Source organism: Python bivittatus, unplaced genomic scaffold (assembly GCF_059951505.1).
Source record: "Python bivittatus isolate LINGU-HERP-01145 unplaced genomic scaffold, Pbiv_v1 ctg000980_np1212, whole genome shotgun sequence".
NCBI lineage: Eukaryota > Metazoa > Chordata > Lepidosauria > Squamata > Pythonidae > Python > Python bivittatus.
Window position 1 is genome coordinate 4,072,897 of NW_028277125.1, and position 23,730 is coordinate 4,096,626.

Consider the following 23,730-nt stretch of genomic DNA (forward strand, 5'->3'; position numbering starts at 1 on the left):
CTAACACTGTTTTGAAGCATTCTGCTTCATACTTCTGGGCGTACTCCACATTATAGTGTCTCAAAGCACTGTACCTGTTCTTACAAAATTGTTCTTCTGCTTTATTCCCTTGCCTTGAAAAGGATGTGAATTTAATGCCAGCGTGTTTCTTTTCATTCCCCACCTCCTTTTCATGCTGTTCACCCAAACCCAAAGTCTGTTCCTTAATTGTTAGAGTGAACTCTAACTTCAGACTGCTGTGTTGGCGTTTTTGCTGAGTACTAACAGATTAAGAGAACTGTCCTCCTTTCTCTTCATCTTTTTCTTTTCTGTAATAAAAGAAAATGGAGTTCTCTGGGCTGCGTTTGTTCAGGGAGATGAGGTCATCAGTGAAGAAGTTGAAATCTCAGCTTGCTCAAAACCCTTCTCATAGGTGTGTCGTATAAATCATTCCTCATTCAGTTGTACCAAGGCCTTAGAGTTACACACTCCAACCTGAAATGGATCAGACCCATTACTGTAGGTTCTTTTTCAGAGATCAGCAAACCCTTTGTGTTATTGGATATAACACAAGAAGAAACAGATTGATGAGATTTGTAACTTCAATCATTGTCTGTTGAGTTGAGTAGGATGAGCCAACATGTGGTATATTATTGGCAGTGCTCTGGAAACACATCAGTGTGTGTGTGTGTGTGTGTGTTTGCAATTGCTGTGAAAAAGGAAGTACTCAAGAAAACAGTGCTAAAGGAGCACCAGATTGAAAAAGTAGCATCAAATACATGTGTGTGTAGCATTTTGGGTGACATATTTCTCTTCATTTCTTCATGCCAACCCATTGAGGTAGTCTAAACCATGAGTACTAATACTATCTTTATTGTAAGGTTACAGTAACAGAATCTTGCAAGACTGAATATGTTTCCCCCACTACCACCCGGCTTTATTTTCCAGAAAACTAGGAAGGGTCCCTTCAGAGACTCTTTCCCCACCCCCACCCCTCCTTCGGACTCAGATTTCTTTTATCAGATGGTTGTCTGGCCGCGGCTCTTCCTCCGGTCTCCCAAGGTTAATCTCACAGCCCATTACCCCTCAGAACTGTTATTTTCACCACAAAAATAACATTGGTGAGTTGATTTGGGCCTGGAATTGATGCAGTGTGCCTAATCAACATCTGAATTCATCGGGGTATTAAATTTGGAATCTACATTTTAGCACTTGGGTTGGGTTGGACCTTTCCTCTCATTGCAAGGCTCCTCAGATTGAATGTGGTTGAAGCATGAAGCAGAAAACAAAGCTTTGTATCCTGAGAAAGTTCACATTAGCTTTGTCAGATAGATCTGATTGGATTACCAGTTAACCTTGGAAATGCCAATTGAATTACACATCATTTATTGACTAGACTAGGCCTAGTGTTTGAATTTTGAGCTCAGTATTTTTCTCTTGTTGGCATCCTGTGCTTTGCAAACTAACAGGACTTCCAGATGTATTGGACTACAATGCCTCTTGGAATTATAGTCCCAAACACCTAGAAGAACTCGCTTTGGGAATGCTGGTCCAAAGTGTGGTCATTGTCAATGACTGGATGCAAGCAATGCCATTGAACAAGGAGAAAGGTGGTGGATCTCATGCTGAGGATGGTGGGATGGCCTTCCAGTGTTAGGAGAATGTCAGATGTTCCTGTAATATTAAGGCATCTGTTGTCTTTTGAGCACATGGGATATTTCACTGACGTCTGGGAAATACCAAGGGCAGACATGAGTCTATTCGCTGCCACTTAGATCCACCTGGAAGAGGGCAATTAAGACTCTTAATCAGAAGAGTCCCTTTGCCTCCATGGCTTGGAATGAGTCAGATTGTGCTCATTCTGTGAGAGGCCTATTGCATCTAAGAAGTTTGCTTGCATTGGTTATGAAATGCCTTTCTTTGGTTCCCCTCTGCTTCCTTTCATCCTGTGCTTATCCTGTGCTTCATCCTGTGCTTTCATCCTGTGCTTGCCTGAGTCTGGCAAACAGTCTTTCAGCTGCCACAGATTTTCTTTTGGGTGTTTTGGATATCAGGGTGTCCTCTGCATGCGCCCTGATGACTGCTGACATCACAGTCACCTTGAGCGGCTTTGATGTATTTCCACGTGTCCTGAGCAGGTGCAAAGGGTCAGGAAGCCATCACACACACGCACACACTCCACAACGTGTGAATGTCTATACAGTTGCAAAAGAGACGAAACGGCAAGTGTGCAGCGCCATCTTTCTCTTGTTACGTCTCTGGAAAGGCAGCATCAGCCAGTTAATGACATTTGCTCGCTTCTGAGGAAGCTTTTTTCAAATTTAATGCAACCAAGAAAGTCTCATCTTAAAAACAGGTAGACCTTGCTCCAAGAATTAGTGTTACCAGGCACGTGTAGCAAAAAGAGAGAGAGAGAGAGAGAGAGAAAAGTAAGTTTAGATCATGTTCCCCAAATTCTCTGAGCTGCATTGTACAATTCTCCTGGCTCAGGAAGGGCGAATCTCAGCATGGTTTGAATTGAAGCCCTATTGCTTTTCACGTGGTGTCCATATATGTAACTCAATAGAGCTTCTTTTACAAGTTCAAGTGTGGAGGGAAGAGGGAGGAGGCATTGGGCAGCCCCTTGCTTTTCAAGGCTCTGGTGGGAATCCTGAGCATAAATGGTAAATGAACTCCGGTCCCCGTGTTTAGTTTGGCAGTTTCCGTGTTTTATTATCTCATGTAATGGGATCTCTCTTGGTTTGTCAACATTCTGCTAAGGACAGAAAGTTCACGCCTGTAAGAGGGTGCATATCGAATTAGGCTGCGATTAATGCCATGATGTAATGACCGTCTCCTTTTCCTTCCATCAATATTTGTCCTGTGGGGTCAGTATATTAGAATTTGGACTTCAAAAAGGAGGAGAGTTTTTTCTCGCCTTTTGCAACCGTTTGGCTCATGCTGCTTGTAATATTAAAACTTTTGTTCTGAAGACTTGTTGCCTAGTTTCAGCCCTGATGAGCCAGCCTTCTGTATAGAGACTTTCTGAGCTGATGATAACGTGGCCCTGGGTTCAGAGGACCTTTTCAGAGGTGGGGCGTATGATCTCCGATCTGTAGTTGTCCCTCTCCTGTGCTGTAAATGATACAGATTATGTCCCTGGAGAAGAATATTCCTTCTTTGGCCTTGCACGTTCTTCTCTCAGCTGCCCATTTCAATGAGGATAAAGTTTGGAGGTTTCATCAAATATCCACCACCTGGATTCTCTCCTTAAGAAACTGATTGCCTGAACTCATCTGCCACTCTTTATCGTTCAGACATTGTTTTAAAGAAACACAAAACTAGATGTCCCCAGCTTGCTTTCTATTTGTTTAGATTATATAAAAATACCCAACTGATCTGTAACATTGCTTGGGAGGCCTCATGGTTATTTTACCAGCTAAGATTAAAAAATGACTGTTAATTTTATTATTCCAGTTGTACTGGACAAAAGGGCTATGCAGCAAAATCCAGATTCAAAGGGGAAAATAGGAGTTGGAGCGTGCAGGGGTAACACTCTTTGCACCTATCAGCAACTCCTTAAAGAAGCTTCATATTTTCCTGGACAGTCCCTATGATCTCAGGAAAAGATACTTTAGATTTAAGAAGCTGCTGATAGGTGTGATGTGCATGTCCAGATATAACCCAAATCTCTTTTTACACTTTGAATCTGCATCACTGCAAAGCCCCATGCTCCCCACTGGACTGCAAATGTCATTTGAGATCAGTTTCCTTTCCCAAAGCCCAGAGTCATAAATCCTTTGGTTAACTGCCTTAATTGTGAAATTCATTGACTTCACCTGCTGCCATTCAGTGTGGATGGTATAGGAGTATTTCTCAACTTCAGCAACTGTAAGATGTGTGGACTTCAACTCCCAGAATTCCCCAGCCAGCATAATTAATAATCCCTTTGCCATTTCAGGTAACTTGGAAGTTGGTGTTCATATTGCGGACGTGAGTTATTTTGTCCCTGAAGGTACAGCCCTGAATGAAGTAGCAAGCAAGAGAGCCACAAGTGTTTACCTTGTGCAAAAGGTGAGAATGAAATTAAGGCCTCAAAGCCATACCCAAAGGAAAGTCATGCTCTTTTGGACATTGTCTGAAGACCTAAACAGATGATGTCTCTGCCAGAAAACTGGCCATCAGGCAGACCAGAGCAACATTATGCTGCCTCCTGAAAAAGATTTGCTGTGGAACTGCCATGGATCATTTGGTCTTGTTTTATGAGAGTGTTTTTCAACCTTGACAACTTTAGGATGGGTGGGCTTCAACTCCCAGAATTCTGGGAGCTGAAGTCCACCCATCTTAAAGTTGCCAAGGTTGAAAAGCACTGTTTTACAAGAAACTGTGTGGCATTACTACTCGTCTGTAATCTTCCAGTGTTCTCCCAGTGCTCCCTCTGCCTTCTTTCATACTGGAAAAGCCGGCCTTTCTCAGGAAAGGTGAATGATCTCCAGAGGTTTAAATGCCCTTAGTACCTTTTGTATATAAAGAAAAGGAAGAGAGGCAGTTGTCTCTTGGATGGTGGCATTAGGATAACCTTCTCAGTAAGTGCTATCTTTACAGATTTGTTTTTTCCTATCAATTTTTAAGCAGTGCCCCTGTATTTTTATCTGTCTGTTTGCACTGGTGATGCAACCTCGCCTGGTAGTGAAACATCTGCAGGAAAACAACCAAGCTCAGAGAACCCAACAGTTCAGCCCTGAGCTCCATATATTCTCTACAATTTCCCTTCCCTTCCCTTCCCTTCCCTTCCCTTCCCTTCCCTTCCCTTCCCTTCCCTTCCCTTCCCTTCCCTTCCCTTCCCTTCCCTTCCCTTCCCTTCCCTTCATTGTAAAATGCCATTGAAAGGCTCTGTTCCCACAGTAGCAGGGTAATCTCAAGATGGGGGTGATCTCAAGAGCTGATCTCAAGAGCTGTCCTGGGATAAGGAAGAGGAGCATGAGGAGGCATCTCAAGAGGTTTCTGTCTCCCCCATCCTGTCCTGGACCTTGCCCTGGCCATTGACCAGGAGCCTCTGCCACTGAACCTTTGGGAATGAAGCCATCTTTGGGGTGCTCAGCTGTGCCAAGAGAGGGCTGGATCTGGCAGGAGGAACTTGAGCTAGACCTGGTCAGGCCTGCGGGGCTCAGGTGGAGGTAGCATCTCCTGGCATTTAGGAAGCAGCCAGGTTCATTGAGGTCGCTGGAACGAGCTGGTCTTGGAAGGCCTCAACAGTTCCTACTTCAGAACAAAAATGGTGTCAGCATTTGAAAATAATTTACAACTTCCTGGAAATTTGACTCAGCTTGTCCTCAGATTCTCTCTCTTGTTCCTTCCATGAATACCGCCTGCTGGTCAGGCTGTCTTTGCATGAATGAAACTTGAACTGAATTTACAACGTTACGATAAGGCTGACAAATTTATTGCTGCTTGAAGCCAGATAAGCCCAGCCATTCATCAGGTCCGGGCAACTTCAGAACTTGCAGTCAAGGCCTGGCAGGACAGGACACACCTCCCTGAATGCCTGCCATGGCCCAAGCCACGTCTGCTGCTCTCTGGCTGACCAATGGGATAGGGGGCTAGTGATGTCATGAAGCCGTGCCAGTACTTTGCTGCTGCAAGGGCTCATGGGATACTAGCTGGGATGTGTTTGACCCAGTTAGCGCAGTTGTAAATTGCATTGAAGATTCGTGGCTGATTTAGTGGCTGACTGGATTAAATATGTTGTGGGCACAGGAATTATAACCAAGGAAGGGTTATAATGCCATATAGATGCTCAGCAAAAAAAGCACCTTCCCGTCATTGCCATCGTACGAAGGCGGTTCATGCTAGCAACGTGAAGTATCTTTTTTTCATCATCTTTTAAAAAATTTAATTTTTAATTTTTTTTTAAACTTCCCAGCATATTAAGTGCTGTCAACTTGGTGTCAGCTCTTAAGAAAAACTTTGCAGTCCTATAGGATCTGATGCTGTAGGACCTATTGAATACTATAATGCAGGTTTCTCAAATACAGCTTAAAAACCCTGTGCAATGAAACACTTGATTTTTAGTATAGCATTTGCCTATAAAGAGAAGAATGCCCATGATAAAAATACAGTGGGGGCTACTTTCTTCCCTGTAAATACTCTCACTATTACTATTGCCATCCAAAACGGGGAGCCACGATAATATTTTCCCATCAGAGCTGAAATCTAGTGTTTTACTGGTGGATAAGGCCTCATCCCCGGTGACCTTTTCATGCATTTCCCTTCTTCCTAAGTTGCTCATGGTGAGTCTCCCATGGCTCTTATATGTGCCCTGTCTCCACTGACTTCCAGCACATTTTCTCATTCTGAAGGCCAAACTTAAAATTCGATGCAATTCCTTGAGGCTGTTTCACCTCCCAGCCCCCCCCCCCCAATAGTATTCCAGAATGCTTCCTGGCTCTTAACAAGCTTTGGCTGTTTCTTCTCTTTCCCAATCTGACCACTCCCACACCCCCTTCCCTTCTCTTGCCAGCTGCAGAGTTCCAATATTACTGGCTGTTGTTTCCTGTTGATTGACAGATCTTCTTTTTGGAGCATTTGTTCCAATATTCCACAGCTACTTTCTCTGATCAACTGCTTATTGTGGGGGTGGAGAGGGGTGCTCTGCCTTCCACCCTTACCAAGCAGCGGCAGAGGTGCTATGCTTATCTAGCAATTAAGAGAGTTTCATTACACAAAAATTAGGCAGAGAAACTAGTTAGCGTAGCTTAAAACCTTGGCATTTTAAAGGTGATTAAAATGACAGCCACTTCAATAAATATTGTATGCTGGTGAACTATACAGGTAGTCCTCATTTAGCAACCACAATTGGGACCGGAAACTTGGGTGTTAAGCGAAGCGGTTGCTAAGTGAAAATCACATAACCGTGACTGTGCTTACGATTTTACTTCAGTTTTCTTTTGCTTCTTGCTACCTTCAGCTGAACTGGGGTTCTTTCTCTTTCTCTTTGAGGACATCTTGGTATGGGGTAAAGAAGCAAGTGAAAATAAGAGCAGAGAGATGCTGCGAAGGTCGTAAATGCAAGGAATGGTTGCTAAGTTGTTTTTGGCACCGTTGTAACTGTGAATGGTCACTAAATGAGGCAGTCACTAAGTGAGGACTACCTGTAATGCATTCACTTGTTATATTAAAGTCAGACTGACATGAATGGAACATAGGCAAATATATACAGTGGTACCTCTAGTTACGAACGCCCCTCCTTACGAATTTTTCAAGATACGACCAGCTCCGGCCCCAAAAATTTACCTCTACTTGCGAACTCCGCCTCTACTTACGAACCGGATCCGCAGCCATTTTCCCTGCTGCCACGCGGTCACGGCTTCCTGTGGGCGAGATCGCGGTAGCAAGGAGACGTTCGGTGAGGCTTGTGGTGTGTTTTGTGGCGTTTGGAAGGTTTTTGTGGCGTTTGGAAGGTTTTTGAGGTTTAAAAATAAAACGCATATGTTTCAGAACTGTTTAGCCGTATTTACATTGAACCTTATGAGGGAAATTTACCTCGGGGTGCGACCATATTCGGAGGGCGGAACGGATTAACCGTATTTACATTGAACCTTATGGGAAACTTTACCTCGACTTGAGACCAACTCGAGTTGCAACCAGAGTCACGGAATGGATTAAGTTCGTAACTAGAGGTACCACTGTATAGGAAGTGTATGGTATCTTCTGATAGAATTAAAGCATGTATTACAATTAAGTCTGCACCTAACAATTCAACAGCAATGGTTTATCAGTGTCTTCTTGACCTGGTGCCCTCTGGATGTGTTGCACTTCAAATCCTATAATCCCCAGCTAGTGTAAAGGAGCTTCATACCATTAAGCAAAATCCTAACCCACAGTTCTTTCGGAAAAGTGTAAATAAGCAGAGTGCTCATTCTAAAGTGCAAAAGTGAATGGTTAGTAAGTAAAAGTACCTCTAAAAACATTTTTTTAAACATGTATTCTTCTAAGTAAGTATTTATTCTATCCCCAAATGTGTCTCTGAAGGGACCACAGCAATGCAGAAAGACACTGGTAGCATCAAAATTCTGGCTTATATGAGGCTCAGTGCTGGGGCGGGGGGGGGGGGCAGAAGGGAAACTGAATAGCTTTGCATAATTAATTCTCTTGAATTGCCTGCCTGAGTAGTTGTGTAAAAGGCTAATGGTTTGTTTTGAGAAAGTGCAAATCTTGAAAATGAGTGTATCAGATTCTACAAAGCAGGCAAACCTAAACAATTTTCTCCCTTCTGGCACGTCCCTGTGTGTTGTTTTAGGTGTGAAATAGTTTGAGTGGGGAAGGTCAGCCATAAATCCCCTGTAATATTTTGCGGGGCGTCTTTTATAATGGAGATCAAAGATTGGAACTGGAAGCTAGTCTTCGTGTTGAGTCCAAGGGCCTCGAGACGTTCACTTCTGACACCAGCAGGTTGTCAGGGTGTTGATATTTTGATAATGTCAAGCTGAATAATAAAGAAGTGATCGAAGTCTGAATTCATGGAAGTGTTGATACAAAAAGAAATAGGAAAAAAAAGGAAACCCTCGAGGAGAAAGTCTTGGCTCGTAAACAAATTGCCTGCTTCCTTTGAGCCTCTTTCAATGGGCAAGGCCATCCCTTGATTAAACCTCCAAGCCCCCCACCCTCCCCAAATTGAGGGTGCAAAGTCCGGGAAGCCATCAGCCAGCTAACCTGGCTCCACCGGTGGAGGACTTTCTTGGACGTCTCAACAAGCCCAAACTGAGCAGGAATGGGCAGGCTGCCAAGGTTGAGTGATGGGAACAAGATTGTTGTTGGGGAAAATGTTGGCTTTTATTTTCCATGAAAGCATTCTGTTCCTTAGCCTCCCAGATTTCTTCCAGGCCTCCCCACTGCGATTCCCACTTACGGTGGATCTTCCCTGGCTGGCCTTGGTTTCAACTCAGTGGCCACCAAACCCTACTGGAACTCCTCTCCTGCATTCTGCTCTCCTAAGCCGTGTTATCCCGGAACTACTCCAAGATCTGGAAGCACAGTAGTGTGTGCGTGGATGTGTGTGTGTCTGAGTGTGTAGGTGAGGGAAGAGGTTATGGGGAAGTTAGAGGTCAAAGTGTGGGTAGTGCAGTAAATGAGTTTGAATGGAACGGGCAGCATTTAGATCTCTGCTCGCCTCTGAAGCTTACTAGGTAACTTTGAGAGAACTAATCCCTCTCCATACAATATTTCCCAAGAGATGGCTGGGATGAGAACAAAGAGTTGTGAGGTTATTTTTGCAGTATATCTTTATCCTTCAGACAATGATAGAAAATAAATGAAACCTGCACTAGAGAGTTGTAGTGAAATTTTGTAATATCCATAGTCAGTAAAATCAGCAGTTTCTTCTACTGATTGATTGAATGATGTGCCATCAAAGTGGTGTCAAGCAACCACATAGATCAGTGTTTCTCAACCTTGGCAACTTTAAGATGTGTGGACTTCAACTCCCAGGATTCTGGGAGTTGCAGTCCACACATCTTAAAGTTGCTAAGGTTGAGACACATTGGCATAGATACTTTCTCAAGGATGATCTGTCCCTAACCTGGTCCTTCAGGCCTTCCACCCATCACCACTGTAACTGAATCCATCCACCTTGCTGCTAGTTGTCCTCTTCTCTTTCCTTCCACCTTTCCTGGCACTGGAACCTTCTCCAGAGACTGGGTGTTCACATCATGTGTCCAAAGAAGGATAATTTGAGCCTGGTCATTTGTGCCTCAAGAGAGAACTCTGGGTTGATTTGTTCTATGAAGTTCCTTATATGAACCCCACAAAGCCCTTCTTTTCCAAGAACCCCATTTTTCACCAGGGAAATTGACTTTCCGGTTCCCTCACAAAAGCCATACAGTCTGTCAATATTGGATCTATTTTATTTAAGCATTTAAGCACGTAAATAAACCTTTTTTTTTACCAAGGTGGCACAGAGGTCATCAAAAGTATAGCCTTCATATAAAATGCAAATTTAGCCAGTTTGATGATCCATATCAAGACAAATTCCAAAATGTCAGCTAAGGTAATAGACGCCTTAATCGAAGCAAAGTCACAAAATACTCTTCATCAGGCAAAATGGGGTCCCTTCACTGTGAAGACCGTTTCTTCTGGCTTTCTACTTTCTCTCTGAAAAGGAGACCTCAATTTCTCTCCGCAGGCTAAGTAACGGGTGATGGTTTAAGTCCGTGTTTTTCAACCTTGGCAACTTTAAGATGTGTGGACTCCAACTCCCAGAATTCCCCAGAATTCTGGGAGTTGGAGTCCACACATCTTAAAGTTGCCAAGGTTGAGAAACACTGGTTTAAGTGAATGCACCATCTAGCCACTGGGGTTTCCCTCTTTCGTTCTTCCCTCTCTTGTTTAATACATTATACTGGACTGGCTGAAATTGCGTTCCAACAGCATTCTTGACTTTGGCTGGATATCCCCTTCATCTCCTGCCGCTGGGTCTGTGTGACCTCCGTGTGATTGTCTGATATTGAACTAGAAGGACTTTCTACCCCCACTGCAAGGGCACTGCCCCTTCCCAGAGGGAGAGCCTCCCATTGTTGGGCTGAAGCATGGCCAGCCTCACGTAGGATATCTGTGAATTATGCCCTAGCTTCTATTGTCAACGTGCTCCTTTGCCTTTGGAACAACACAGCTGGCGGCTTCTGTATCGAGAGGAACAGCTTATCACATTCCGGTACCTCCTGACCTTCCAGTTCAGTCAGCCCTGCTGATTCATATGGAAAGCGCTTCTGTTTCCCAGTCGAGACTCAACAGCCAGGCTTTCTCTCCCAACCTCTGCCAGGCAATTAGAGTGGATTTATGAGCGGGGATCGGATGCCAAGCCACAAACATGATTAAATATTTTAAGAGCTTTCCCATGAAGGCTTGGCGTGAAGATGAACATGGGTGCTTTCCAAAACGTATACACGGGATGATTGATTTTTTTTTTTAAATTTACTTATTATCTTTAGGCTTTTGCAACCCAAACTTGCTGAAGATGGCATTCGATGGTGACAGTGACAAGTCCTGCAATAGCAGCATCTATGCCAATACAGAGTGCTATTGATGATTCATTTCCATTTTTAGTGAAATCTCCCATTCGGCTTGGACATGAACAAGGCAACTTACAATTCAGAAAGAGCGATTCAGAATCTTTAAGTCTGTATTCTGGATGTAGACCACGGAGGAAAAAGCAGAAGGAAAGAGAGTAATAGGAGAAGCAAGAAATAATGGGCTGAAGATGTACAAATTCTGCATGGGTAATGCTGCTGCAGGTCTTCAATACAACAGGATTTCTTAGTGGGAGCAGTGGGTTTAGAGCAGTGTTTCTCAAACCTTGGCAGCTTGAAGATGTGTGGACTTCAACCAGCTATGCTGGCTGGGGAATTCTGGGAGTTGAAGTCCACACATCTTCAAGCTGCCAAGGTTTGAGAAACACTGGTTTAGAGTATGCCACTGGATACTGGAGTGTCTGTTAGGATGAGTGAAGTCAAGATGGCAGCCTTAATTATGTGATCAAACCTCTGTCCTTTTTTACACGAGGTACATATAAAATATATGCACGTTTGCCCTCCCCCCATTTATTCATCATTTGGAAAGCTTTTTCTTCATCGCGTTTGTCCTCCATTTTACAACTTGGATGTACCATTCCTATACCAGTGTTTTCCCCAGTCATGCAAGTTGGTAAGCTTGCGTAAGAGGGTCTGTACCACTGCTTCTATGTATGCCGTAGAGCAATTTGTACTAGTCAAAATGGCTTGTTAGGGTCAGGGTAACTTGCCTGTGGCGAGCGTCCTCCAAGCCTTGACCAGTGGAGATGCTCTGGGAGGGATTTCCAAAGCCAGCGAAGTCAGCAGATGCTTTGGCGCATCCTCACGCCCTTGCTGTGTGTTGACCCATAAATCTCTTCATTTACAACTTGGATCTAAGTGAGAGCAGAGCATAAGTCACATCTGTGTTTCTTCATTAACTGCTTCATGCTTCTTAGCTGATTCACAGTCATGCCTCCGTGCCTTTTACATGTAGAGTTAAGCATCTTACAGGTCTTCGGGCAACCATGTCTCTTGCAGACCCTTGAGGCCCTTATTTTGCAGTCTTTGAAGGTCTGACCCATCTTTTCCTAGGATACTTGAGGGGGGCGCTTTCCCCCACCAGGGTCAGAGTCCAGATGTCATGCTTCCTCTTGTGCAGAAGTAACACTCTGAGTTGCACTCTTACACACATACCCAAGATCATTCAAATTAAAGGACACCGTTGCTCACACTTCTGATCCCCTGCACAGAGCAAGAATTAGATTGAGTTACTTCCAGGTCTCCTACTTTTTTAAAAAAGGATTTGCCTGAAATTTGAATCTGCCCATTGACACCTGGGTCTCTTCCCATTGAGTTCCAGCTGCGAGTCCCAATCAGCTTTTAGTGTTTTTCGGGTATGTTTCAAAGAGTGTAACAGAGAGGCCGTAACCTCAAGATGTTTAAGCATTCCTATTTGGTTTGCTTTTGAATGCAAATCCGGGAATACCTGGGAAATCCCCTTCACCGGTGGCTGGTGGAGGAGGGAAGGGGGTGGCAGGCAGGATTCAATTTCACTCTGCACGGAGCATTGCACAGCCATGGCGCAGCTCAACAAAGCAGGACCTGTTATATCAAACAAGCCTGTACTCATTATGTTGGCTGCTGGATTTGCTTTGCATGGCATAGACTGCAAAAGTGTCTATTGTTTGATAGTGTGCACACCAATGGCATTGAGGGCAAGGAAATGAGTGAGTAAACTCTAAAATCAGGGTAAACCCCCAGAAATGTAAAAGGTGTTCCTTATCTGCCTGTTCTTGGCAGTTTTGCTTGCCAGGGTCAAGGATCTGTTTATATTTTATTGGGGTGCCTAGCTGGGAAAAAAGAATTAAAAAGGACTTGAAGGGTTGAGAGAGAAGGCCAGTGAGGGTCCATGGCTGAGGGGGAACTCAAACTTCAGTTCTCTTGTGCCAATCCAACACCTTAACCACTATACCACGGAGCAGTGTTTCTCAACAACACACAAGTCTTCCTAAGTTAGGTCAAGGCTTGGAAAAGGCTGACACAGAGGGGAAAGGAAGGATCATCCCAGGTACCGTACACAGAAGATCTCAAACAAGAATAGGAGTCCAAACTAAGTGGAATGCTGCAATGACACCAGGGTGGGTTGGTGGGTGAGGAAGAATGGGCTGGAGGTACTTCAATTTGTTCTGTAGTTTTGTTATATTATATCAGAAAAGATACACTGCTGAATGGAGAGGAATAATCTAGGACAGTGTTTCTCAACCTTGGCCACTTGAAGATGTGTGGACTTCAACTCCCAGAATTTTCCAGCCAGAATTGAAGTCCACATGTCTTCAAGCGGCCAAGGTTGAGAAACTCTGCCACAGAGGCTTCATGATTTGTTAGGTACATATTTTGCCTTTCCTGCAGAAGCTCAGGGTGACACACATAATGTTCCCTCCTTCCATTCCCCCCGCAACAACAATCCTATGGGGTTGGTTGGGCTGAGAGAGAGTGAGTATCCCAAAGTCCCCCAGGGAGCTTTTGTGGCCGAGGGGGAGCTTGAACCTGGGTCTCTCCAGTTCAAATCCAATGGTACTGAGAGTGAGGCTTCCAAAGTCGTCCAAGTTTACAAATGTTATGTGAGAATTGCAGGCAGCTGAGTATTTGCTGTTTATTTCTTTACTAATATTTTTACCCTACTCATTTCCCAGGACTCTGGGCAGCTACCAAAAAGGCAATAAAAAGAGCACGAATCACAAGACATAATTCAGTATCCCTGAAGGGTTAAAAAGGGCCAACACTGTTAAGATCTTGAACTCCAAATACTCCAATGAAAAGCCAAGCCTCTGTGGCTTTACAAAGAATCCATGGGGGTGTATTTTATAGAAGACTTGCTTCTGGACTCACCCACCCTCATTTCATGGAAGGAGGACCCAGTGCATCTCTCCTGGGCTGATCAATGGGACAGAGAGGTTCCCTCCATAAGAGACAATCCAATAGGGAATGGGTAGAGAAAAAGGCACATGGGTAGCATCTAGGTTTTGGCCCTTTGCCTCTCAGGTGGTTATTTGCATGCATAGTCCACAGATGCTGGATTGCAGTGGGACTCCTTGTTCCACCACTGTGATGTAGCAATGACAGATTATAAGGGGATTTCTCTCTTGACTCATCTTGGCCTTGGAGAGCTTTTTCAAGATCTTTGCCAGCCACTGAATAGAGCAGTGCTGAGCAAGTAGCCACCACAAACCCAGCCGTGGTGGAGATAACTTCCTCTCATTTCAGCTAGTCCTGCTTTTGGCAGAGGAGATGATTTCTGATACTAGTCCCAGGAACTCAGGTCCATGTGTCCATGTGCTTCTTTGCTTCCCAGGTGATCCCCATGCTTCCCCAACTGCTCTGCGAGGAACTCTGCAGCCTTAATCCCATGACAGATAGACTCACCTTCTCTGTCATTTGGAAGCTGACTCCACAAGGCAAGGTAAGCCTGAATTTTTTGGTAATACTAGCTGGGCATAAACTTGTGAAGGTCCATGGATTGGTTGATCAGATGAGAGAGAGACCAAGTCTGCAAGAATGAGCGGCTATGTCAGAAGAGGCACTTGGCTCAAAGATTTCCTGGTTCTTACCTGTTGAGAAGGACAGTCGCTCTGCATAGTTCCAAACTAACTGGTTTCTGGGTGGGATACTTCCATCCAAACCCAGAGTTTGTCTTATCAAGCTTAAGGGCATGAGGACAAACACTTTTCCCCCCTTCTTGTCCCTCCTCAGCAATGACTCTTCAAAGGGAGAGGGCCTCCAATTTTATAGGTTTCATCATTAGAGATGGGTCTTCATTCCACAGAAGGTTTTCAGTCCTTCTGAATCATGACTCTAGTTCATTGTTTCTCAACCTTGGCTGCTTGAAGATGTATGCTGGCTGGGGAATTCTGGGAGTTGAAGTCCATACATCTTCAAGCAGCCAAGGTTGAGAAACACTGCTCTAGTAAATATCTTTGGTATATTTTCGGTCCCTCTCCATCATGGCTGCTCCACCAGTTTACCTGGCCTGAACTCAGTCCTCTGCAGAGGTCATGTTGAGGTAGAAACAAATTGCACAATCCTTTTTATTATAGTTTGCTGAAAGGTTGCCCTTGGTTCTGGAAAACAGCTGTTCCTCAGAAATCCCTCACTAAGGCCAGGACTGTACTCAGGCAGTAACACATTCCCTTTAACATTGATAGAATTTGTTCACATACCCAACGGCAGTATTCGTGCTTCTAATAGCCTGAGATGTCATCTGTTGGGTTATCACGATCTGCACATGATTAATGAGAGCCTTGGTTAAGACAGCTATTGCTGACAGCCAGGAATTAGAAAGGTGAACAGGAGAGGAGGTGAACAGGGTGAGAGGTGAACAGGAGAGGAGGTGAACAGGGTGGAGATATTTCACGTGCCATGCCATGAAGGCACACGTCTTCTTTCTTGAAGCGTTCCTATGGCTGCAGACCATTAGAGCTCATCCAACAGTGTAATGCTTCACTTTGACTCCCAAATAAGTTTAGTATCTCAAAAAAGTGCCTTGCTATGCTGTGCAGGGCAAAATATACGAACTGTTTATTCCTCATTAGCTAGCTAACTACATGTCTCCCACTGGCTGATGGCAAAAAATTTCCAATAGGCAAAGATCAATTTTCTGATGTTTCTCCTTTCCCGTCCTGTCTTCTTCATTTTCCTACCATCTATTTCCACCCTTTTTCCCCTGGGTTTGGACAATGGTGTATATTCTTTTCTGAACTTTATAGCTTCAGATAGCAAGAATGGGGAAGGGCTTCTGCTGGATAACTGCTCTATATCACATGTCCTTTGTGTTTATCTTTCTTAAAGTGCCAGCATGCCAAAGGGAAGATGGGAATTGTAGTCAAAGACACCTGAGGATTTTTCTTTCTTGTTTTTGGGATCCCTTGCAGAACCAATTCCACATTCTCTTCTAGCTCCTGGATCACCTTTAGTTTTATGCAAAGGTTTCCCACCTAATTGTAGTGCTGCTTGTTCTTTATTAATCCTCATCTTGGCTGGTGGATTTTAACGCAGTTCGATGTGAACGATGTATTTAGTGCAAGCTGTCAATTGCGTTTTGATGGCTTTGAAAGGTGCTTAGTCAAAGTCTTGAAGGACGTGGAGGATGGCTATTGCTCCGAAAGCAAAATAGAACTTTTAGGTGGAGCGGCTGTGTCACTGGGGAGAGGCGAATCGCCTTTGTGCTCTTCAGCAGCATCTGGCAGGAGCCAGGGTGCTTCCCATGGGCCCAGTTGGGCACAGCTGCCTTTGCTGACAGGAAAAGGGGGGTTATAACTCCTTCCTTTGTGTGCCATTGAGCCTCAGGCAAATTTTGTGGAATGCCAGCTTTGGGTTCCAGTTTTCCCTGATGGGCGAACAGAATTTTAGGTTTTCCCTGAGAAGATTGCACACTCCAATCCCCAGGCAGGCAGGCAGGCAGGCAACTCCAGGAACTGCCCAGAGCACCTGTTCTTTCTTATGGGATGACCCTGTGGATAAGTAAGGGAAGACTTGCTCCTTTAAAATTCTCTAGGCATAATAATGGACACCGTTTTTCTCCTTCAAGTTTCTCCTCTGTGTTCAGTATCTTCTTTCTCACCTTGATGTTCCAGATCCTTGATGAATGGTTTGGGCGGACCGTGATCCAGTCTTGCACGAAGCTCAGCTACGACCATGCTCAAAGCATGATTGAGAACCCAGAAAAGGTGTTTGCAGCAGAGGAGCTCCCCGCTGTCTCCCCCTGGCACTCCATTGCTGAGGTTCACCAGGCTGTCCTCAAGCTCCACCAGATTGCTCAGCAGCTGCGCCAGCAACGCTTCATGGATGGGGCTCTCCGCTTAGACCAGGTCAGCTTAACCAGCCTTAGGAGGAGCATGAGTATTGTTGTTCGATTGGGGATAGCAAGTTCCCATTTATGGTTCTGAAAATCAAACCTGCAGAAAGATGAATGTGGGCCAGATATGTTGATCTTTGAAGACACCAGGGGTGGCATTCACTCTTGGGATAAGGGGACTTCAGGCAGGCATTGTCTCTCAGCCTTGGCAGCATGGCAGTAAGAGATTCCAATCTATTTACTGCCAAGGGCCAACCAAAGCCACTTCCAGTTTAAAATCCCAGTATGGCATCACACAATACATTAGAAGGTATGTAGTTTGTCTTTCTGGCCATCTGAGTGCTGACTTGAAGAAGATGCCACTGGGAAGAAGGACTGGACAATGGTGGTCCACAGCTCAAAATCCCTAGTCAAGAGACTGCCGGGAATGAAACTCAGACAGAGCAAAGAACAGGTGGCAAAGGATGGATCGGGAGTAGAGTCCGGCCCTCTGGTGAATGTGCAGTTCAGGGACAGTGTGCTTAAAGAATTGCATCCGATGCCGGGGTGGGGTTCTCTTCTGAATTAGGAACATAGTGGATGCCTATTCTGGGTATTCCTGAGCTGGGAAATCTGTCCCAGGAATTTGGCTTTTATTCTCATTATTACTCAGATACCAGGAAACCTAAATATGCCTCTGTCACTCTCTGGCCTGGACGCCTTCTGATTTTCCAATCGGGTTTTACTAAAATGTTATCAGGAAGATGTCTTTTCTTCTGCCATTTCTTTCTATATTTATGTTCTTATTTTTATTGAACTGGTTTTCTTGGCATTTGATTTTAGGCAACTTGAGGGAAGGTTTGACAAGGAAAGGGAGAAATTGTAAATACTTCTGCTGAGTATTCTGCTAGCTTAACCCTGGACGAACCCAGCCACCTTCCTTTTGAATAAATAAGATAAGTGGTAAGGGGCTGCTGTTTGAGGAATTGCATTGGCTGGAAGAGTTTTGCCACCAGCCTCAAGCACGATAGATTTTGGGTGGGAAAGGGCCAGAATGCCTTTTATCCAGGGCGAAGCAACCGGTGTTTCTTCCCTTTTGTACCACCTTCATTCCAAGCTTGTTTTTCTGAAGCGTTAGTCCAGGGTGTTTTTAGTCCTGTGATTTGACGGATTAAATCCCTGCGAAGCAACTGGCCGTGTGAAAATGGAAGCTGGTGCAGTAGCTTTTGAAAAGAGAGCAATCCGTCAGATTGGCAAGCAGAGCTAACAGCAGTCATTAATCTTTATGGATGTTTTTGTTGTTACAAGGTGGGTAAGCATCTTATCAGGGCCTCCTGACCAATTTCTCTGTCTGGCAGCTCTCTGATCTCCGTTTCTCATCTTGCAGGAAGCAGTTTGTGGGTTTTGCAAAAAAACAAAACAAAAAAACCCAGTGCAACCCTTGTTTCATCCCTTGAGAGTACTGGGGAAAGGAACAAATGTATTGCTTTTGTCATTAATGGGCTTTCACGGCTTAAGTTAAGTGAGTATGTATTTGTATTGACAATTTTTGATTTTCATTGTGCTTCTGGCATGGTTTTAAGAATGCCTTCAGATCCCTTTTTGAAGTTGCTTTGCAATGCTTTAGTGGTTGACTGGGACATATAATCATGAGTCTGTGTTTAGTACAAATCAGTAAAAGAGCTTGTGCCATGCAGAGGTTTGGCTGATGTGCTTCCTTGGAAGTAAATATTTTTATTGGCATTTGGGTACAGCAAGGACCTAAGGCTGCAATTGTAAATATGCTAGTCTGAGAATTGTTGTTCTGTTGTTTGGTCCCTTCCGACTCATGGTTCCCGATGGACATTATTTGGCCAGGATAGTCTGTCAGCAACTGCTTCTTTGAGTTCTTGCAAGCTCTTGCTTGTATCATCAGTGATAGTATCTCGCCTCCCTGTCTTTGGTTAGCCTCTTTTTCAATTGCCTTTGATTTTTCAGGGACTTCTCCAATGATTCTTGCCTTTGCATTATGTATCCCAAATACCTAAACTTGAGCTTCATAACTCTTCCTTCCACTGAGCACTAAAGCTCCTTGAATTCAGTAGGCTTTAATTCTAGGTGGACATGCATTGCCTGGTTCTAGAAGTGTTTCTCTCTGTGGCTTGAGTATCTCTTCTCTCTCACAAGATATTAGCTTTTCTCCTTGAAAATTTACCTAAAGGTAATGTGCGAAGGCCCAGTGGAATTAAGAACCTGCAGATGTTCAACAGGAAATGTGTTCTTTTTCATCTGAGCCTTTAAGCTCCCTTTCTGTGATGCTTCAGCTTTGGTCTGGAACATGAACGCATCCAGACCTCCTTGTCTAGATCATTGCAACAATTCCTTTGTCATCAAAACCCCCCCAGGAAGGCTCCCCTTGTGTAGATCAAACTGCACCACAGAACTGAGGTGTAGCGCATTAACCGTTGGGGCATGTGGGGAGGGCATTTTAGGCAGGCAATTCCAGCACGCCTAGATCCACATCAGGCCTTGCATCAGTCTCCAACAGCCAGGCAGAAAAGTTTCTTGCAATGCTTGTTGTGAAACCTAAGAGTGGGATTCGAAAGGAGAGAACAAGGGATTCTAAATGCAAGGACTTGAATCTTGCTTTTGATCTTTCAGCCTGTTTAACTGGAGGGTACATTGCTCCCACAGTTAACTGATGTTGCAGGGATGAACTGAAAAGCTGGGTCCCCTCTTTGCCCACATACCACTGAGCAGATAAAGATGCAAGAAACAAGGTGGTTTTCCAGATGCACGCAGGGAGACTGCTTTGCTATTTCTCCCTTCCCTTCTCTGCTGAGTAGATAGTGGTATCCATGGTGTCTGAGTTACCGGGCCCCTATTGTTTTCCATTAGTTACGGCACTGAGGCGTCTGAAAAGCCCTCCTAGCCAATCTGTCTGCGCAAGATTGATTTCACGAAGAACCCTTTTCTTGGGGTTGATTTGGGAGCTAATAGGGGGTTCACTCTGGGAAGCAATAGAACGTACAACGAACATGTATGGCAGGGAGAAAGACTGATGGCCAAAGAAACATTCCTCTGAAGTTTGCAGCATTGCTCTGTTCCCCTTGGAGACCTTGTTCAGATGCCGTACCCACAGAATATGTGATGATTTGGAATGAAGAACCCTCAGCCTCCAGCTCCGGGGCTTCTTGCTGGAGCATCTGGTGTGCTACTAAGGATGCTTGGCTTCCTATAAATACCTCCGGTGGATCACTTTAAATGAGCTGGGGAGGAAAGCTATTTCTTTAGAGCGGGAACACAGAATGTTATTACTTTAAATGGCAAGTCCTTCTCCTACCAGAAGGCTCCCCCCCCCCCCCCAACGAATTGGTGTTTTTAAACACTGGGACTGAGGTTGCCACTCCATGGGAGCAAAGTTTCCAGTGCATGAAATGAATGAATAACAGTGCTGAGTAAAGAGGTAGGATTCCCACTTGCGGCAAATTAATGGGCAAGGAATCTGCATATGGTGGAAGAGTAGCTCAGGAGGTTCTGGTGAAGACTGCACATTTTTAGAAGCTTACAGACAAATACGGATATGTGTGTAAAAAATTTCCAGTGAACGAAAGAGCTCTCTATTGCAAAAAGCCCCAGTTAACTCCTGCCCTGGAGGGTGATGATTCTTACAATGTTGAACGCTTGCTGGCTTGTAGCTCCATGTATGGTAGCTCCTGATTAGCTGAACCCACAGTTGTTGTCTGATTCCCCAAGGCTTTTCCCAGCCCTGCTGCTTGAGCTCTGTCAAGATGAAGCTGCTGGGAAATGTCGACGTTCACAGCTCTCTGCGCTCCGAATTCCCAGGGGCTACAGTGCCCAGAACTCTCTGCCCTCCCTCCATTAGTTGTAGGGATTTCAAGGGGATATTCCTTATGGAGCTCTCTCTTTCTTCTCTGGCATGTCAATAGGTGAAACAAACTTATAGCAGAAGAAGTCTTTGAAAACTGTGTTTAGTCCCATAAGTGCAGCAGGTTGGGGTGGCGGGAACGGAGACCGCCCTGCAGCTTGAATGACATTGCAATGTAGGATCAGACCAAGGGGACTGGGAGGCTCAACATAGAACCCTATGTTCTCCAATGTCATCATATATCGTATTATACAGTGTTTCTCAGCCTTGGGGACTTTAAGATGTGAGGACTTCAACTCCCAGAATTCCCCAGCCAGCCATGCTGGCTGAAGAATTCTGGGAGTTGAAGTTCACACAGCTTAAAGTTCCCAAGGTTGAGAAACACCAGCATTATAACACAACAGCACAATATTGCCCTAACCCTTACCTAAAAGAGGGAGAGAAGACACCAGGAGGCCCTTGTTCTTTGATGTCCTCCAGTTATTGCAACCTGCCTACAGCTCCAGAAGCTGCAGCCTATGAAAGCCCTGAAGGTGCTGTTAAGAATGAAGGCAGCATAGCCTGCCGGGGGGCTGGGGGAGAGGAGAACCATAGAATGAGGAAGAATTCTTTTCCAAGCCAGCTATGGTGGCCATTGCCCTCCAGATGCACCCAAGACTTTTCTTGCCAGTTGGATGCCGACAACCCTGGGACGCCACTGGCTGTTTCAGTTCCCCTTTCGTCAACCCGATCTTGGCCTTGCCCTGCCGGTCTTCCAAGTATCAATTACCGCAGGCTACGTCCAGCCAATCAGCCCTTCCTTTTTGACACCCTGAGTCATCCCTTGTTGAGTGAAGTAAACAGGGGGCCGCCTTAAGCGGCCGAGCAACGGCTCGTGTCTCGGAGTTTGCATTGTTTTACCTGCTGCTAAATGGGTGGACAGAAGGCCTCTTATTGTTCAGAGATGTGGGATTTGGATATAACACGTGCAGCTGCACCCACAACTTGTTTTTAATGCTTACGGTTGCCTTTCAAGCCCGTTACTTCTTAGTTTATGAGAAGGGTATGCAGGGCCATTGTTATTATTGCTACACGGTTCTTCCCAGAAGAGCCCAGGTTGATATGCAAAATGGGCCCCCCTCCCCAGAGCAGACAACAATAAAACCATTTATCATCAAGAAATACAGAACTTAGAACAACGTTAGTGGAGTTTGAAAGGTAGACTTTACTGTCTGGAGTCAGTGCTGCTTGGCAGCTGCTTGGGTCAACAAGGATGCCTTCATCTGTATATCCCTCAGGAGAAAATGCCACAAATATGCCTAGTATTTTAAACAGCCCCTATTCCAAGGAGGGCACAACCTAAGATTTGACCCTGGAGAAAAGGCCAAGAGTTAAGGGGCAAGTAAGCAGAATGGAATCATGCGTGGGGTATGTTTTGGAATATCAGGGGATGAGCTGTGCCTGCTAAACTCCCAGTTCCCTGCAGCACCTGCAAAGCTCTGCCCATCACCTTGGGCCTCGGACAACCCAGATGTGTATCTGTGTAAGGGCAACAGGTCCGTCCATCTGCATTTGTGAGGACCAAGGCAGGGCGGGAAGTTTCCTTCAAAGGGCCCTTTCTCCCTCTGGACTTGGGATATCCATCATAAAGCCCAGGTGCCTTTAAGCTGTACATTTCAAGCTGTAGCCATGGCTGACTAAGACTTTTGTGGAGATGGCTCATCCTGAGAGCCAGGGTCACATCCCAGAGCTGGCTGGTGGCATTTAGTAGCATCAGGAGTTGGCAGGGAATTGGTTAGTCTGCCTGAAAGCATGAGCTGTGTTCAGGGCCAGTTATGGAACGTTGTAGGGACATTTGGTTGGAGAGTTGGCCTTTTGACCTGCTGGCCCTAATCTGAGAGTGGTGGCCATCCAGACGCTGCAGAACTTCAAAGATCCCTTCCAGTTCCAGCTGGCCCAGCCAGTCCAGAGGAATGCTGGGAGCTGGAGGACCACAGGCTTCTCACGTGCGTTTGACAGAATTATTCAGGTTCTATTCTGCACTGTAGAAAACAGGTTCAGCACCTTAACTTAAGGATTTTTGTTCCTCTGTGCCTTCCTTTATTGGCTTCTCTTTAAAGAATGGTTGTCTTTTTCCAGGGAGGAAGAATTAAATTCTAGGAGGGGTGATAATGATGGGAGCCTCCCCCCCAGCAGCCAGTGTGGAATAGATGATTGGCTGGACAACGTGGGCTGGGTTTGAGGACTGGAGAAGAGGCCAGGTCCATCTAGCCAGGCTTCTGTCCACACTGTGGTCCACAATATGCATCTAGGAACCCACAGCTAGGAGATAAAAGGCAGTTGTCCTCTCCCATTATTGCTGCCTGTGGCCCCTGGTATACGAAGGCGGGCAGCCTCCATGCTGGACGTAGCACCTAGGTTAGTAGCCATTCCTCCAGGAAGGGATCTAGCCTCCTTTTGAAGCCATCAGCATGTGAGCAAAGGCTGCTTTGGGATTAATTCATAATTTGGCCACCCAAATGTCTCGCTCCTTTTCAGCAGTGTCTAGGTACCACAAGCCAGAAATAAGACCTGGTTCTGGCTTTCAGCACTTCAAAATGCGGATAGGAGTGAGAGAATCCTGGGAAGAAATAGCCGCTGAGAGTCACCCGCTGGGGGAGATGGGCAGCATACAGATTTAATGAATGAATGAATCAATGAATGAATGAGTGAATGAGTGAATGAAATGCTTTGCCATCTTACAATAACCCCCTCCTCATTAATGCACCTAAAAAACAGGCTAACTATTATCTTTAGTTTCATCCAGATGTGGTGTTCTCTTCTTTTTTAAAAAATGAATGGTACTCGGGGGTTTTGTTTCCAGAACAACATGGAGGGTGTTCTCGAGAGCTGATGTCATGGGGTGAGAGGCTCCTTGCATGCGCGTGCGCACACCCCTACTGTGGTTGGCAGCAGCACTGCCCTGTTGCCTGTGTTCACCATCTGGGTGGATTTCCATGCTGTGTTGCAGAAAGAACCTAGCAGGGAGCTACAAGGAGGACCTAGTCCTC

The 23,730-nt window shown here is 45.2% G+C and overlaps 1 protein-coding gene across 2 annotated transcripts in view; it reads left to right on the top strand.

The window, feature by feature from the left end:
• Positions 1-23,730, top strand: part of DIS3L2 (DIS3 like 3'-5' exoribonuclease 2) — a 185,995-nt gene that overhangs the window by 114,830 nt on the left and 47,435 nt on the right. For both annotated transcript variants that reach the window (XM_015888176.3, XM_088132547.1), the window contains 3 exons: positions 3,920-4,032; positions 14,356-14,463; positions 16,634-16,867. In XM_015888176.3, coding sequence (XP_015743662.1) covers positions 3,920-4,032; positions 14,356-14,463; positions 16,634-16,867 — 455 coding nt within the window. The remainder of the gene's footprint in view (positions 1-3,919; positions 4,033-14,355; positions 14,464-16,633; positions 16,868-23,730) is intronic.